Below are 17,504 nucleotides of genomic sequence, written 5' to 3' on the forward strand. Positions count from 1 at the left end.
GTTATCAGCAGCTGTATGTTAAATGAACACAATTCCTAGCTTACAAACCATTTATAATTATAAATATATCTATACTATTTAGCTGTTACTGTTACTCACTGTGTCACAATACCACGTATCTCACAATACCACGTATCTCACAATACCACGTATCTCCCAATACCACGTATCTCACAATACCACGTATCTCACAATACCACGTATCTCACAATACCACGTATCTCACAATACCACGTATCTCACAATACCACGTATCTCACAATACCACGTATCTCACAATACCACGTATCTCACAATACCACGTATCTCACAATACCACGTATCTCACAATACCACGTATCTCACAATACCACGTATCTCACAATACAAAACCTCCCAAACTTCAGACTTTTCTCGAGGTCCAAAAGGTCTCAAATTATTTTCTAGGTTTTTAAACACATTCTAAATACCAGACAGATTATAATATCAGTTATATGTAACGATATGTCTTTTGACAACAAAAAATGTGTTGCATATGGTACTGTGTCAGGCATAAAGTTCTGTCTACACTATCAAACTAGTTTGACAAAAAAGTGTGATGTGCCTAAATATGGTAGTGATATACTTAAATATGGTAGTGATATGACATCATAATGTCCATATATGGTCACATTACATTTTTTTTTCACATAAAGTTTGACAGTGTGGACAGAGCTTAACATATTTCTTGATGTCTATTTTCATCATTAAAGGGAGTCATGTGATAATGTGATGTCATCAAATTAAGTCTACATAGTTTAGAACATTAAACAGTAATATGTATTCATACAGCGTGTAATGCTATGTTTTAATCATATTGTATGCTAATAATCCAAGCTTGCACCGTCTTTCAAATCAAAGTCCAGACATTTTTTGTTGCCTTTCATAAATTAGCTATACACATGTATTAATTTATTCTTTTTTTTTACAATTAAATGTTATGTAAAGCATAAATATACTTACTGATATCATTTCAGGTCACTTCATATTTTAAATTGATTTTACATTTTTGATTAGATTAGAAAATTAGAAAATACTAATGATAATTTATTGTTTCCCTCAATATTAATACAAGTTTGGTGTACCAGGGTTCTGGTCCAGGGGGCGCTAACATCTGTTGAAGATAGATAAATATGTTTATAATTTCATTTTTAGGAAGAGCACATATCCATGGAGCTACTGTACCTCTTAATCCGCCCTTTTTGTCCCTGCATCCACCCCTGGATCTTCCCCTGTGATTCCTTGATCCGCCCCAGTTCCTCTTAGCCCCCCCCCCCCCCACCCTGGATCCGCCCCGTAGTCTGTAAATACATTAAAGTTGCACAACTATATTTTGTAATTATCAATCACACTTAAGTGAGATATTTCCCTAAAATACAATTTCACTTAAGTCAATAATCATTTAATGATTTCTCTTAAAAGAATATGTGGTATTACTTATGATAGGAAAATGTATAAATGTAAAGCGTTTGTTCCTATAGCTTAATTGTGAATGATGTCACAAAACTTGTGACTACCTGAACCATCATATCTGCTTGTCCATCATTTATCTGCTTGCCCATTATTACTTCTGCTTGCCCATTATCACTTCTGCTTGCCCACACTCAATTAATAATTAGAACCTGTATTTAAAATAAAATTTATTTTAATTGTATCATATTCATATCATATTTAATAATTTGAAACTTAATTGTTTACTTTGAAGCTCACTATATTGTCAAATATTCACAAGTTAGTGATGTGAAAATTTATGGTAAAATTGATTTAGCGATAAATGTGATTAGTAATGTTGTACATTATTGTAACTTTTGATATTTTTTCTTCGATCAAAATAATAATAAATATACTGTACAGTACATATGCGTACTAGGGTTTTGGTCTAAAACAATATTACATTTGTAATTATGAATAAACTTCGTAATTATTAATGCTATTTTTATTACATTTTTGTATTATAATTAAGAAAAGAAAATATGAAGCTTTTTAGTTGTCAAAATACATTTTAAAAAGTTGGTGTTAGTATGTAAAAAATACAGTACTCGCAACCCGGAATTATTGTACTAAAATATTTATTGCTATTTCATTATTTTGTCCCTCCCTAATTCTGTTTGGGAACTTAATTTCAGTAGAACCCTTTTTTATTTAGAACACCCCTATTAAGTATTAAGGGGACAGGTGTCAATGTAATAATTATTATACCATATCTCAAACTTGTATTTTTTAATAACTCGTACAATTATTTGTACGTTTTATATTTTCATATGTTGCTGGATATGAAATAATATAATACATTTTGTTAATCTAGTTGATAGTTGTTTGTTTACAAGGTATTGGAATTTAAAGGGTATATCCTGTTATGAAACTATTAATAGACATATTTTGGTTGCATATTTTGACCTAAGTTTAATAATAGTCATTTTGAGGACCAAATGCTGTTTTGATGAAACAGAATATTTTCAGTCTTCCGTGTTTTGCTTCATTGCTGTTAAAAAAAAGTAGCATGTATAAAAATAAAAGTGTTGTTATGCTATGAAAAACAATAATAATTTCAAACATGGACATACCCTTTAAGCCACACTCCACAATATAGTATTTTTGTATGAATATGAATAGCTAATTAGGGTTTTCGGTTTTTGTAATACTCTATTATACAGTAATTATTAAAATACCATAGTTAAATCCATAGTTTTATTTAAGAAAAATCTGTAAAGGTCTCGCAACAATAATAATGTATTATAATTGCTTCTGTATACATTGACTTTTGTGTTTATTATTTATTATTAAACATGACAATTTCCTCCTGAATTACATAAAAACCCAACAATTTACATAAAAGACCACGCCCCCTTATAATTGACACGTAAAGTTTTGCATTTTCAACGTGGCATGGCCTTTTGATGTCACTTCCGGGAAAAGGTCACCTGTTTCATGCCTGGCTAAACGATCCGGGAGGAGCTGAACCCAAAGCCGGTTGTAGGCCTGCGATTTATTTTGTTATTTTGGTGCATTTTAAGCAGAATGGCTTCTCAGCAAGATATGATAAGCAAAGCTGAAGATGTTGCAGATCAGGTAATTATATTATTACAACGTATTATACTGTTTTGAGGACAATAAACTGTTAAATTGACATTGTCTTGTGTCTTAAAATTCAAGTTCCTCAGCCGCCTTCTCCCGGTGGTCTGTGCGTAAGTAGCCTTTAAGATCGACACATCGGACACATCATCAGCATTCGGGATCCAGTCAAGTCGCCCCATCGCAAAGTCGCCCCATACAAAGTCGCCCAATACAAAGTCGCCCCATCGCAAAGTCGCCCCAAAACAAAGTTGCCCCGGCACAGTCGCCCCATTACAAAGTCGCCCCATCGCAAAGTCGCCCCATCGCAAAGTCGCCCCAACGCAAAGTCGCCCCATCGCAATGTCGCCCCATCGCAAAGTCGCCCACGGTTTTATTTCGGAAGTGCCGCGCGCCGCTAGTAGTAGTACGCTGTTTTAATCATCATATAGCGGTTGCGTTTGATATCGATTGCGTTGTTACTTTGGTCGCGCTAAAGGTCGTATACATTATAATGTTTATCCTATTAATATATACATAATTTGTGTTTTAATTTTTATTTTACAGGTTTTAATGGAGTGATGTGCTCTTTAAAAATCATTAAAAAATAGTCCCTTGTTTGAAAGTTCTAAAAAGATTTCGAAAAGATTATCCCTGATTTATAGTTTCGAAAATAATTTAATATGATTTTAAAATTAGTTACCAGAGCCACAATTACGAATCTTTCTTCAACCTACGCGTGGATACCAGCTCATTTTTTAGGATAATATAATAAGTGTATAAATAGTAGGCCTTCGTATATTTACAGTAGTTAAAACAATAACAGCGTTGTAAGACAATAAATGTTATATATAGGCTACTTATTGATCATTTTGCATTTATTGACAAGTTATGTGTCTATAGTTATTTAATTTTAATTATGACTTGAAGAAATAAAAAAAAGGGGATTTCTTCGCCGATATGATCGTTTTACACATGCAGGTATTTTAGTAAAATTAAAACGCTACATTTTGACCATGGAAAAACCATCGTACAGTATGATTATCGTGTGCGTGTTTTTTTTAAAAGGGGAATCCCCGACGGGCAGCAGAAAGACGTAGCAGCTGTGAGAAGGAAACAGATACGAGAAGGAGCAGCTCCGATTGGTTTCAGAGAATGTTTCAGATTGCGAGTCGCTTTTTATTCAACAGCAGAATGATCATTTTACTGAAGAAATTCTTTTCAACCCTTTTGGTTATAGAACATTCTAATTATCATGCCTAATAAATATCCTCATATCGGGTGTTTATTTAATTTTAATAAACAAGACAGTGAAGAGGCACGGAATTACGTACACGGACGTACGACGAATACACACATGCACGTCATCATTTACGACATATCGTGGCGATATGATGCAATTTTATAATGGATATAATGATGGGATTGCATTTCCAGGCTTATAATCAATGTTCATTGTAATACTATGTATATAATAGTAAACTGAATGTTTATAAATAAATTGTTTTACCTAATTTGTTGCATATAAAAATAAAAGACACAGACGTAGCCTACGTTCCCTATAAAATATTTCACATTTAAATTTATGTACTGTTAAATGACATTATGCTGAATAATAGGCTTACTATAATCTTAAACTATGTTTACAAATTGTCATTTTTAAGGCACACATCTTTCTCTCATCATAGACCTCAGTGTAAAATAAAAACAAAAATCAATTATTAATATAGGCCTAATAATAATAAATATTCATCGACCAAAGTAAAAATAATCTAGATCGTATAACATCCTTTTATCGCGACCAAAATTAAACGCCACCGATTTCGAACGCGACTGATATCATCGTAAAACTCCGACGGGGTTTCCCCATCTTCAGATGGTGCGTTGTAGCGCGACAACGGCGGAGTAATTACGGGGGGTTTCCCTCTGGTGAGAGCTAGCACGTTAGTGCGACCGCGGAGTGATTAGTTGGGGGCTTCCTCTCTGATGATTGGGGAGCGTGCCGATCGTGTGACCTGAGACTACATGGCGGGGCTTCCCCTTTTATGCCTACACGTTCCGTGTTATTTTGTGTATCATTGCGACATTTTACGCACTTTTAAACTATTTTTTAACGTTTTGGGGCGACTTTGCGATGGGGCGACTTTGTGTTGGGGCGACTTTGCGATGGGGCGACTTTGCGTTGGGGCGACTTTGCGATGGGGCGACTTTGCAATGGGGCGACTGTGTCAGGGCGACTTTGTTTTGGGGCGACTTTGCGATGGGGCGACTGTGTATGGGGCGACTTTGTATGGGGCGACTTTGCGATGGGGCGACTTGACTAGCATCCCAGCATTCGTGGTCACTTTGACTCGATCAGACTACCGACTAGGCCTACTACCTGACAGGAACAATAATTAATTACCAACGAAACAGACGTTGTCTTCCTAAGTATTTTCCCAATTAGAATCCCACAACACACCAAAATCGTTTTAAAAAGATCACAATCACATCAATTTCTCATCCATATGTGGGAGAGGCTGTCTTTTTTATTAATTCAACTTTATTTATAGGGTGTAACTGTAACCCTTCCTTCCAGTTGGACAAATGGGTGTGGGTGATGGAATGCTGTACTCTCTGGTTGTACATGTAGTCGGCATGTAGTCTACTCTATACTAGCTTGCTCAGCTAGGCCTAGCTAGTTTGTAAACGAGATATAGGCCTAGCTAGAGGCCTACTGTACTTGCTCATTTTTAGTTATGTTTGAAATCATTCACATTTGTTTTTGTAGCAATCAAATCAACTGCTATTTTGTGTAGAGTGCATCAAGCTGCTAGCACTCAAATGAGCATATCCTTCGTTGTCACTGAGGCCTAAATAACGTACTGAAGCGAGTATAAACAATAATCATATTATAATCTATACAAAATACCAGAAGTGTATTTATTGTGACCAAAAGAAACATCACTCATTTGATTTGGTAGCGGGACGAATTGACCCAGGGACGAGTCATCCTGGGCTGAATCGTCTTGGGGCTGAATCGTTTTGAAATCATTTAAGTTTTGGAATCATGAATGTTTATGTATATATTATTACTAGCCATTCTTTCATTTGGTATGTAAAATAAAAGTTCTACAGAACATGGCAATTTGTTGTATGATTTGTGCAACTTGAATACTGGAATAATCTCTTGCATTTTAAAGGTTTTGAGAAAGAGTAAGCATGTATTACCTCACGTTGCCCGACTGTGCCTCATCAGTACGTTTTTGGAAGATGGCGTTCGTATGTGGTTCCAGTGGCATGAACAACGAGAATACATTGAACAAACCTGGGGCTGTGGATGGTTCTTGAGGTAAGTTCAAAGGTTAATTTGTTTTAAATCTTTTAGATTTATGACTGGTAATAAAAGGAGCTATCTGTAGTATTATCATTCATTCATTTACTTTATACATTCATATATATATTCATATACAAAATGTACAAAGCAGTGGAAAAATTTCAACAAGGACAATACATTTGTAAAAATTACATCATTCCACAAAAGCAACCTAAAATATTAATTTGCACCAATGCTGATTCAGGAAGCCTATTAAGAAATGAATGAAGAAACATGGCTATTAAGGGGACACTTTATTGGTTTCACAAAGATGTCCTTTTAATATTGGTTCTACTAGGAAAGTAGAACTCTTCCCTTGTTCTACTGTAGTATAACAATGCCATCTAGCTTTTTAATATCATTTTAGATAACAGTGCCGGTAATCTTAACCATGGTGATCATTTTAATCCTGTAAAAGATTTCACATTCAATAATTCAAGGTCTAAATTATTGTATAGTTTCCATATGTTTTGTGGTTTTTTCATTCAATTAAATAATCAAACATTACACTATACTGGTCATATATAAATATATCAATGAATAAATTAATTTATTGTGATTGATGACTATTAATTAATTATGTTTACACAAAGAAGTGAGACAAATATTTATTGGTTTCCGCTTGCAAAATCAAAATGTCAATTCATACATAATTTCTAAAAGTCAATCCATAAATAGTGCAAATGTGTTAAATAACGTTATTGTCTTAACTGAGTCTTAAGTAAAAAATTGATCAATAGTAATAATAATAACCTATAATTCATCTCTTTATTATATAAATTAATTTTATATTATTGGAGGTTTTTCCAGCATATTTGATTATAAATATTTAATCATAATTATAAATTAGTGTACACTTTTTTATTCACCAGCATATTATTTGTGTTTGTAAACCTATTTGGACAACTTGGTGGTTGTGTAATGATCTTAAGTAGAACCAAGGTACCAATAGCCTGTGGCTGTCTCTTTGGCATCATTGCTCTTCAGGTAATGAATAATGTATTACTGTATACTGTAATTAATTAATTAAGTGATTGCATATCATATCATATCATATCATATTTGTAATATACAAACATATTATATTGTATTTTATATTTTGTAATTTATTTGGGGGTGTGTACTGTACAGTATATATTTTATAATTATAATTTCAATTTCTGCTGTTCAATTATGCTAATTGATTAACAACCCATCTAGTAATGACAGTAGCATTTATGCTAGGCATAATTTTAGGAAAATCTAGCATTATCTAGAATATTAATTTGCATAGCAAATTTTTATATATACATCCCAAAATACAGAATTATTAAATTACTAAAAAATTCTAGCAATTTTTAAAAAATAAATTAAATTTTTTTAATCAAGATTATTTATGTGTTTTTAGTTAATCATGGTGTTTATCATCATCCAAATATTACCATAACACGCATATTATTGGTCTATTACATCCATTAGAAATAATAGCTTGGATTTACTGTAAGCCATAGTCACATATTTTTGGTGAAACCTAGCAACAGCATTGTTGGAACCAGCCAATAAATGACCTTTAATTACCAAAATATTTTGCTTTCTTTCAGACTGTTGCGTATAGTATTTTATGGGACATCAAATTCTTGATGAGGTAGGTATGAATAATCAATATGAAGGATATATTTTTTTTAATATTTTATTTATTTCTAGAAAACAATATAAATTGCATTACAAAAAAGTAAAGTAACCTTTTAAAGTTACGAACATATATGGCTGTGAAGGGTTATACAATGTATAATTGATATATCTAATCAGTAATAGTTTATAACATACATGAAAATGTATTTTCGGAAATTGATTGATTGATTTTGTATCATTGTAGTATTGTATTAAGTGCTACTGCATGTAAAAGTTCTATTCAATGGTTATATTGCACGCTCAGGTTTTTGTAATCATTAATTAATCATGTTGTGCATTATCAGTCTAGTGACTTTTGTGCGCAATCGAAAAAAAACAACCTGAAGTGCACACCTTCTGTAATTGTTCTACTCATTCAAAATCATAGAGCTGCCTTTGTCTATCGCCTAGCTTTCAACATGGAAGCAGCAGATTGATTGAATAAAAGTTTACTTTGGAGTGTATATGTGTTATAAAGCAAATAATGACTGTATTATATTGTACTCATTGAATGAAGAGAATATGTTCTCTGAAATCTGTCAACTCATGAAAATATACTCTAGTCTATTATTTGGTCTTTTAGCATCTTTTTAATTTATTACTTTGTTTTTATCAAAGATGAAAATAAATGTTTATTTGAAATGAAGTATAAACATTCATCATTTGTATAATATATTATACAAAATTAAATTAATATAAACTGTAATACTTATTATACGTTCTTTACTTCTTTTTTCTTCTTACAGAAATATGGCACTAGTTGGCGGATTAATCTTACTTTTGGCAGAGAGTAAAACCGAAGGACGCAGTCTATTTGCAGGTGTTCCATCCTCTGGAGAAAATAAACCGAAAACATACATGCAGCTGAGTGGAAGAATTCTTGTAGTCCTCATGTTCTTCACACTTCTACGTTTCGACACATCACCGGTAAATATAATACAAAACGTGTTCGGTACAGGGTTGATTATTTTAATTGCCGTCGGATTCAAGACAAAACTCGCAGCAATGATCTTAGTTGCGTGGCTCACGGCGCTCAACTTTTACACAAACGCGTGGTGGAATATTCCAGAGTATCGACCACTTCGTGATTTCTTAAAGTACGATTTTTTCCAAACCTTTTCCGTGATAGGTGGGCTCATGTTATTAGTTGCTTTAGGTCCAGGTGGTGTCAGTATGGATGAACATAAAAAGAACTGGTAGAAAATAATTAAAATACAGTAAATAAATTGTGTTTCGTCTTCAAAGCATACAACATTGTAGCTTTTCATTTATTTTCCTACTTCATAGGCCAACTGTACAATATACAGTATTCTACTGCAGTAACTATATTTATTACTGCATTAACTACAATTTACAGTGACATTTAGTTTGCTTCAATGTAGAAAGACAGTGACTGCAATAAACTAAACATTTATTAAATAATAAAAGGGTTTAAAGTGTAAACAAATTCTAGTTACTGCAGTAAAATAATTGTCAATGATCCATTAAGAAATAAGAGAAATAAATAACCAGTCATGATTTGATCTGCTGATTCAAACAATTGCTACAATGTCTGTTGCAACGTTATTCTATATAAGCAACAATAATATGTTTTATGAGGAAATTCTGGTGTTATGATTGGTTTTTGAAGGTCACATGGTATGGCAGGAGTCCGTTAAAGTTACAGACCATAAAGGTTAAACTATGAATAAATTATTTTTTTTAGGGCATGTTCAGATCCACGGAGTTATGTTTTTTCATATCGTAAGCAAGGTCTTATTATAATTAGCGTCGAATCATATTCGATTAACTAATGCTTTCGTTACAAACTGAAGAGACGCAGATTTGGCCGAACATCTGGTATGCAAGAGTAAAATTGATTGGTTGGATGTCAAAATCGTTAATGTATGATGTATCATTCGCTAATCTTGTACCTTGAGCTGTCGTACGAAAGCATAACTCTGTATGTCTGAACAGGCCCTTAAACATGGCAGTTTCAGTACTACATGTTGCTTTCCTCCTTCCAAGGTCACATTTAGTATTGTTTAAATAGGACTGAAAGTAGTTCAGTATACGTTTTCAGGTAACCGGCCCTTAATTTGGGAAATGCCCAAGAACTGTGCTCAAATATGTGTAACCCTAGCTAAACGAGAACTTAAAATTTCCGAATAGCGAAACATCTTCTCACAATATCAAATATGCATATTGATAGTAAAACTGTAGCAGTAGTTTCTCTACAGTATTTTGATAAACCACCTTTTTCATGCATAAAATAAAGCCTCTATAATTTTGAAAAAAAGGTTTTATTCACGTTTTTATGCCGCTAGATTATAGATTTGATTTTTTTGTGGGTTGATTTTTTCCCGAGATATATATCTGACTTTATGAAAATGCTATTTTTAACAAATGATTAGTTGTACTGTTAACTCCACATAGAATGTACATACATTAATAACTTTCAATGTTCACGATTCTTTGTTCAATCTCATTAAATAGAATAGAAATTGTCTTATTTTTTTAAAAGAAAAATGCTTTATATTACTACTTTTAATAATTTTGCACTGTAATGTATATAGCCACAAAATGATGATGATGTGTAAATAAACCATCCATGATGTCATTGTTTCATGTACCCCACCCACCATTCCGAATAAAATCGCTTATTTCTTCTAAATTTACTTAATATGCTAATGTTGATGTTTTGTGTACTGCAATTGAAAAAAAATAAATACAACTGCAATTTTTTCATTTTTTTTCTCAATATATTGACAATAAAATGTAATTGGGGCAAAACTAGCTAAACTAATATAATAGTATCTTGTACAGCAACCATTCAGGGCTAGCCAACATATATTGGGCTAGTGTCCGAATACTAGATCTCACCGCTTGGCTTATTTAAATAATATAAGACCTAGATAATAATAAAGATGTATTTTCCCCCAAAAACATGAATAATAAAGATGAATAACGAACTGGATAGGGCATTTTGTACAAGTTTTAGTAATGTTGTTCACTTCGACAGGAAAAAAAACAAACAAAAATAATGATTTCACTTTTTTAAGAAAATTAAACACACATCATTATTGAGTCACTTTAAGTCACTACTCAAAACTCACCTTTTCTGATTTTTTTACAGCGCCATGAGCAATGAATGTTGGAATGGCGCTATATAAATCGAACGATTGATTGATTGATTGAAGAAAAACTTTCAATTACATTTCTTCAGGTAAATAATTTCCTGTCATTGATTTGACAACTGTGGGTCACATGGCGTGCAATAGTATGCTATATTAAACGATCGTTTAATAGTACTTTTTGAAACATTTTTGTGTACGAAAAAAAAACGTTTCGTGGATGAAAAAAAATCTAGTATACAAATTACCCTATAATATGGCTCTCTACTGTGAAATACAACAGCGCCACCTGTCGTCTGGCCTCAGTTTCGTTTCTCTTCTTTTAAACATTTTGTGTACGAAAAAAAAACGTTTCGCGGATGAAAAAAAATCTAGTATACAAATTACTGTGAAATACAACAGCGCCACCTGTTGTCTGGTCTCAGTTTCATTTGTAAACACCACCGCGAGATGTGCAACAGCAGCAGATATTATTTGTGTACGATTTCAGACATATAAATGTATTAATTTCATTCAAAAAGGCATTTAAATTAGCTTTAGATCGTTTTTAGGATTTTGATTAATTAGTACTAGGCTACTAGGTCTAGCCTAGGCCATGCTAGTATTAGGCTAGGCCTAGTCTAGGCGTTTTAGCCTTACTAGGCCTAAGATTGTTTAGTCGTTCATAAAACCCATATAAATGTAACATTTAATATAATATTAAAAACCAAATGTTACTGTTTTTAATCAATGTGAATGAAATGTAGGCCTTTAGCTAGGGCTACCTTACCTTATTTGATTCAAATGACAGGAATCTATTTAGATGTTATATAAAACAAATAATAATGAATGTTTTATATTCGTGTAGGCCTAATGGTACCAATAATGGCATTGGTGAATGATGAAAGGTTAATATCAACTCTGCGTTGCCTCGTTGATAATATATCTTTTATATATATTTATATATTATATTGTACCTGTATTGTCTTAGTTTGGGTAGAAAATTGATGGTTAAAAATTAAATCAAGCATCATTTTGTTTAACTTAATAGAAATTACAATTAAAGTCAAGTTTTGGAGCTAAGGATATAGTGGTGCTTTTTTGGTCTATTTTACCTATGCTAGACATATTAATCCAGTCCATCATAGAAAATGAATGAATGAAATTTTCGAAAAAATGAGCAAATTTCGACCATTTTATTTTTCGACATGACTAGTTACTATGGCTCTATAAGATGATAATATATGCGCATATATTGCAATATTTTCGCTTAATAATTGGAATTTAAAAATGTGGCTGTTTTGGCAATTTAAATTTTCGACCCTTTTATTTTTTTTAATAACTGGTTCCTATGACTCTATAAGATGATGATAATGCAATATATGTGCAAATATGGCAATATTATTGCATAATAAGTGAATTTGAAAAAGTCGATATATGTGGTTTGCGCATGTTACCTCAATACATGTTAAACAGCGGGTATTGACAAATTGACATGCGCAGAATCACATATTGTGGTCTGCGCATGTTATCTCAACACATACATATATCTGGGTCAATATTTGGCCATTTTTGAAAAAATCCCTGTACTAATATAGTACAGGGAAAATTTCGAAAAATGACAAAATTTCGACCCATTTATTTGTTTAAATAACTGGTTCCTATGACTCTATAAGATGGTGATAATGCAATATATGTGCATATATGGCATTATTATTGCGTAATAAGTGGATTTTAAAAAGTCGATATGGTTTGCGCATGTTACCTCAATACATGTTAAAAAGCGGGTAGGGCCTATTGACAAATTGACATGCGCAGAATCACATATTGTAGTTTGCGCATGTTACCTCAATACATGTTAAAAAGCGGGTATTGACAAATTGATATGCGCAGAATCACATATTGTGGTCTGCGTATAGGCCTAATAATAATAATAATTTATTAGGAAATGACACCTTTGCATCGGTGGCACACACAGAAGTGGTGCATAACATAATACATCAAAACAATACATTATATGACGGATATGTTACCTCAATACATGTTAAACAGCCGGTATTGACACATTGACATGCGCAGAATCACATATTGTGTTCTGCGCATGTTAGCTCAATACATGTTAAACAGCCGGTATTGACACATTGACATGCGCAGAATCACATATTGTGGTCTGCGCATGTTTCAGATAATATTTTATTTAGATAATAATGAATGAATATATACAAAATAGAAAAAAGATATTAAAGTGAACATAGATAAAGCAGTAATTGGTAGTCATTATTATCATGGATCCCTTCTAGAAGTTAAAAACTTGTCTCGTAGGGACCCATAACAAAACACATTACTAAAAAAATAAAAATAACCTAGAATATATAATTATATAATTTAGGATAAAAAATTACAGTATAATAACATAACTAACATCTTCTTTATAAAAATTATTTAAATTATATTTCAATAGTTTCATGATAATTATAAATGAAATAACTACCGATATTGGTAAATGAAAAAAAAATATGTATACATAAATTATAATTCCAGTATATATATAGTATATACTATATATACATTATATATAGTATAGATTAAAGATTGCAATAATAAACAACAACTAATATTTTGTGTAAGACATAAATAGTATATGAGTATAAATAATGATAATAAGCATATTAACTAAGCAGTATAATATTTAGATATATAATGATTCTTTAACTTTTTTCGGAAAGTAAATAATGATATTGACGTTTTGATATTTGGTGGGATATGATTCCACAAATTAGGACCTGATATAGTTATAAAAAATTTAGTTTTTGTAAGTCTAGCAAAAGGAATGTTTAAATGAGAAGTTCTTAAATTGTAATTGTGAAATTTGGTACGTTTACAGAGCATATCAATCATAGAAATAGGAAGTTGGTTTTTAAAATAATTAAACATAAAACTGGCAACTTGAACATTGTGGATATCCGTTAATTTTAATATACCAAGACGTTTAAAAAGGGGTTCAGATGAGGTTCTATATGGTGAAAAAGTAATAATTCTAGCTGCACGTTTTTGTAATTTAGTTAATCTAGCAATATTAGAAGAGTAATCTGCAGCCCAAATAATGTTACAATACTGGAAATAAGGAAGTACAAGTGTGTTATAAAGAGAAATTAAAATATTTAGAGGGAAGAAGTGCTTAAGTCTGTTAATAATACTAATAGATCTTGATATTTTTTTCGAAACGTAATTTTGATGACTGGTCCATTTGAGGTTTTCATGAATATATACACCTAAAAAAAGTGTTTCAGTTTTGCGTTCAATTTGAATTCCGCCAAGAAGTATATTTAGGTCATCAACTTTTAGTTTACGTTGAGAATTGTGAAAAATTAAATAATTTGTTTTAAGAGTATTAATAAGTAATTTGTTTGAAATAAACCAGTCACAAAATTTAGTTAATTCATCATTGAATGTAGTAAATAATAAATCAATATTGGAATTAGAGTAAAATAAGGTGGTGTCGTCGGCGAAGGATATTACTTGCAATTTGTTACTGACATTAGCCAGATCATTAACATAAATAAGGAAGAGCAATGGCCCAAGCACAGATCCCTGTGGCACTCCGCAAGTAATATCCATCGTCGACGATGTACAAGATCCTAATGCAACATATTGTTTTCTATCTTTCAAATAACTATTAAACCAATTCAATGAAATACCTCTAATTCCATAGCACTCAAGTTTTTTAATTAAATTGTCGTGATTAATAACATCGAAGGCCTTTGAAAGATCAATAAATAAACTTAATAAATTTTCTTTTGATTCAAATGAATTTGTAATATTATTAATAAGATCTAAAACGGCATGGGATGTAGAGTGATTTTTTCGAAAACCATATTGGCGTTTATTAAGTATATCAAATTTTGTGAGATAATCAGAAAGTTTAGAATACATGAGTTTTTCAATAATTTTGGAAAACACTGAAAGTAGTGATATTGGCCGGTAATTAGATAATTGACTTCGTTCACCTTTCTTGAAAATGGGCACAACTTTAGCTAGTTTTAAGTGTGTTGGAAAAGTGCCAGATAAAAAAGATGAATTTATACAATGGGTAAGTTGGTGGATGATTGAGGGAGATACAGATTTTAAGACACGAGCAGTAATACCGTCAGATCCACCCCCTTTATTAGAATTTAGATTGTATATAGTTAGGTTAACATCATCAATTGAAACTGGGCTAATATAAAATGAGTTGGCAAACGCAGAATGAAGATAAGATAATGGATCAGTTATATTAGTTGGCATACTATTAATAAGATTAGGACCAATTGTAGAAAAATAGTTGTTAAACGATTCACATATCTCTTTTTGAGTTTTGTAAATATTATCACCGTCTTTAATTAGATTCGGGTGCTTGTTATTATTATTACCTTTATTTAAAACAGAATTTATTACAAGCCATGTGTTCTTCAGATTACCTTTATATCTATCAAACTGGGAAGTATAATAATTCTTTTTAGCAGTGCGACAAAGATTAGTGAAAATATTATTATATTTTGTATAGTTTAATTTGTCATTATTACTACGTGTGTGCATATATTTGTTATAAAGTTTATGTTTCCGAGAACTACATTTTAAGAGAGCAGATGACATCCATGGTTGTTTAAACGTTTTATTTGATTTTATACTACTTTTAACCAAGTGTCTGGAGTGGATATTTGTAAATTTTTCAATAAATATATCAAAACTCAATCTTGGGTCACAATCAAATATCATAGACCAGTCTTCACCTTCTAAATCAATCGATAAGGCATTTAGGTCGTTTATACGAAATGAATAGTTGGCGCTATTATCATCAAGGTTTTGATCATTAATTTCTTGATCAATGAACTGAAATATAGGAAGGTGGTCGGAGATATCATTAAGTAAAACACCAGCAACTATTTTATAGTTAGATTGTTTGGAATAAAAAATATGTTACCTCAATACCATGTTAAACAGCCGGTATTGACACATTGACATGCGCAGAATCACATATTGTGGTCTGCGCATGTTACCTCAACATGGGTCAATATTTGGCCATTTTTGAAAAACCCCTGTAGGCTACTATAGTACAGGGATAATTTCAAAAAATTACAAAATTTCGACCCTTTTATTTATTTTTTTAAATAACTGGTTTCTATGACTCTATAAGATGATAATGCAATATATGCGCATATATGGCATTATTATTGCATAATAAGTGAATTTAAAAAATTCGATATTTTGGCAATTTGTGACAAAATCCCTGTACTATAGTACAGGGAAATTTTCTAAAAATGACAAAATTTCGACCCTTTTATTATTTAAAATAACTGGTTCCTATGGCTCTATAAGATTATGATAATGCAATATATGTGCATATATGGCAATATTATTGCATAATAAGTGAATTTGAAAAAGTCGATATATGTGGTTTGCGCATGTTACCTCAATACATGTTAAACAGCCGGTATTGACAAATCGACATGCGCATAATCACATATTGTGGTCTGCGCATGTTACCTCAATACCATGTTAAACAGCCGGTATTGACATGCGCAGAATCACATATTGTGGTCTGCGCATGTTACCTCAACATGGGTCAATATTTGGCCATTTTTGAAAAACCCCTGTAGGCTACTATAGTACAGGGATAATTTCAAAAAATGACAAAATTTCGACCCTTTTATTTATTTTTTTAAATAACTGGTTTCTATGACTCTATAAGATGATAATGCAATATATGTGCATATATGGCATTATTATTGCATAATAAGTGAATTTAAAAAATTCGATATTTTGGCAATTTGTGACAAAATCCCTGTACTATAGTACAGGGAAATTTTCTAAAAATGACAAAATTTCGACCCTTTTATTATTTAAAATAACTGGTTCCTATGGCTCTATAAGATTATGATAATGCAATATATGTGCATATATGGCAATATTATTGCATAATAAGTGAATTTGAAAAAGTCGATATACATGTTAAACAGCCGGTATTGACAAATCGACATGCGCATAATCACATATTGTGGTCTGCGCATGTTATCTCAACACATACATATACCTGTGTCAATATTTGGCAATTTTTTGAAAAATGTTGAGCCCTTTATTTTGACATAACTGATTACTATGGCACTATATAAATATGATATTGACATACAGTATATAGCAATTATAGCATAATTTTATTTTTAAAAGTTCATATATAATTATTTGCCATTTTAATAATTTTAGATAATTTGTAATAAGAGTTTTAAGTTTGGTTACCACTTTCACACAACGACTTAGGCACAACAAATATGGTAGTGATATGAGATCATCATGTCCATATA

General features: G+C 31.7%; 1 protein-coding gene across 2 annotated transcripts; it reads left to right on the forward strand.

The window, feature by feature from the left end:
• The first annotated feature begins 2,923 nt into the window (after positions 1 to 2,923).
• Positions 2,924 to 11,254, forward strand: LOC140047358 (surfeit locus protein 4-like). Of its 2 annotated transcripts, XM_072092318.1 has the most exons (6): positions 2,924 to 3,087; positions 6,252 to 6,400; positions 7,297 to 7,411; positions 8,005 to 8,048; positions 8,821 to 9,001; positions 11,190 to 11,254. In XM_072092318.1, exons 1-6 carry the CDS (start codon positions 3,037 to 3,039, stop codon positions 11,202 to 11,204), a joined length of 555 nt encoding a protein of 184 aa, XP_071948419.1. In that variant the 5' UTR covers positions 2,924 to 3,036; the 3' UTR covers positions 11,205 to 11,254. The 2 variants fall into 2 exon arrangements, with proteins under 2 accessions (XP_071948419.1, XP_071948418.1); XM_072092317.1 differs by lacking the exon at positions 11,190 to 11,254 and having other exon boundaries at positions 2,928 to 3,087; positions 8,821 to 10,731.
• The last annotated feature ends 6,250 nt before the right edge of the window (positions 11,255 to 17,504 follow it).

This window comes from Antedon mediterranea, chromosome 4, assembly GCF_964355755.1.
Source record: "Antedon mediterranea chromosome 4, ecAntMedi1.1, whole genome shotgun sequence".
In the NCBI taxonomy this organism is placed as follows: domain Eukaryota; kingdom Metazoa; phylum Echinodermata; class Crinoidea; order Comatulida; family Antedonidae; genus Antedon; species Antedon mediterranea.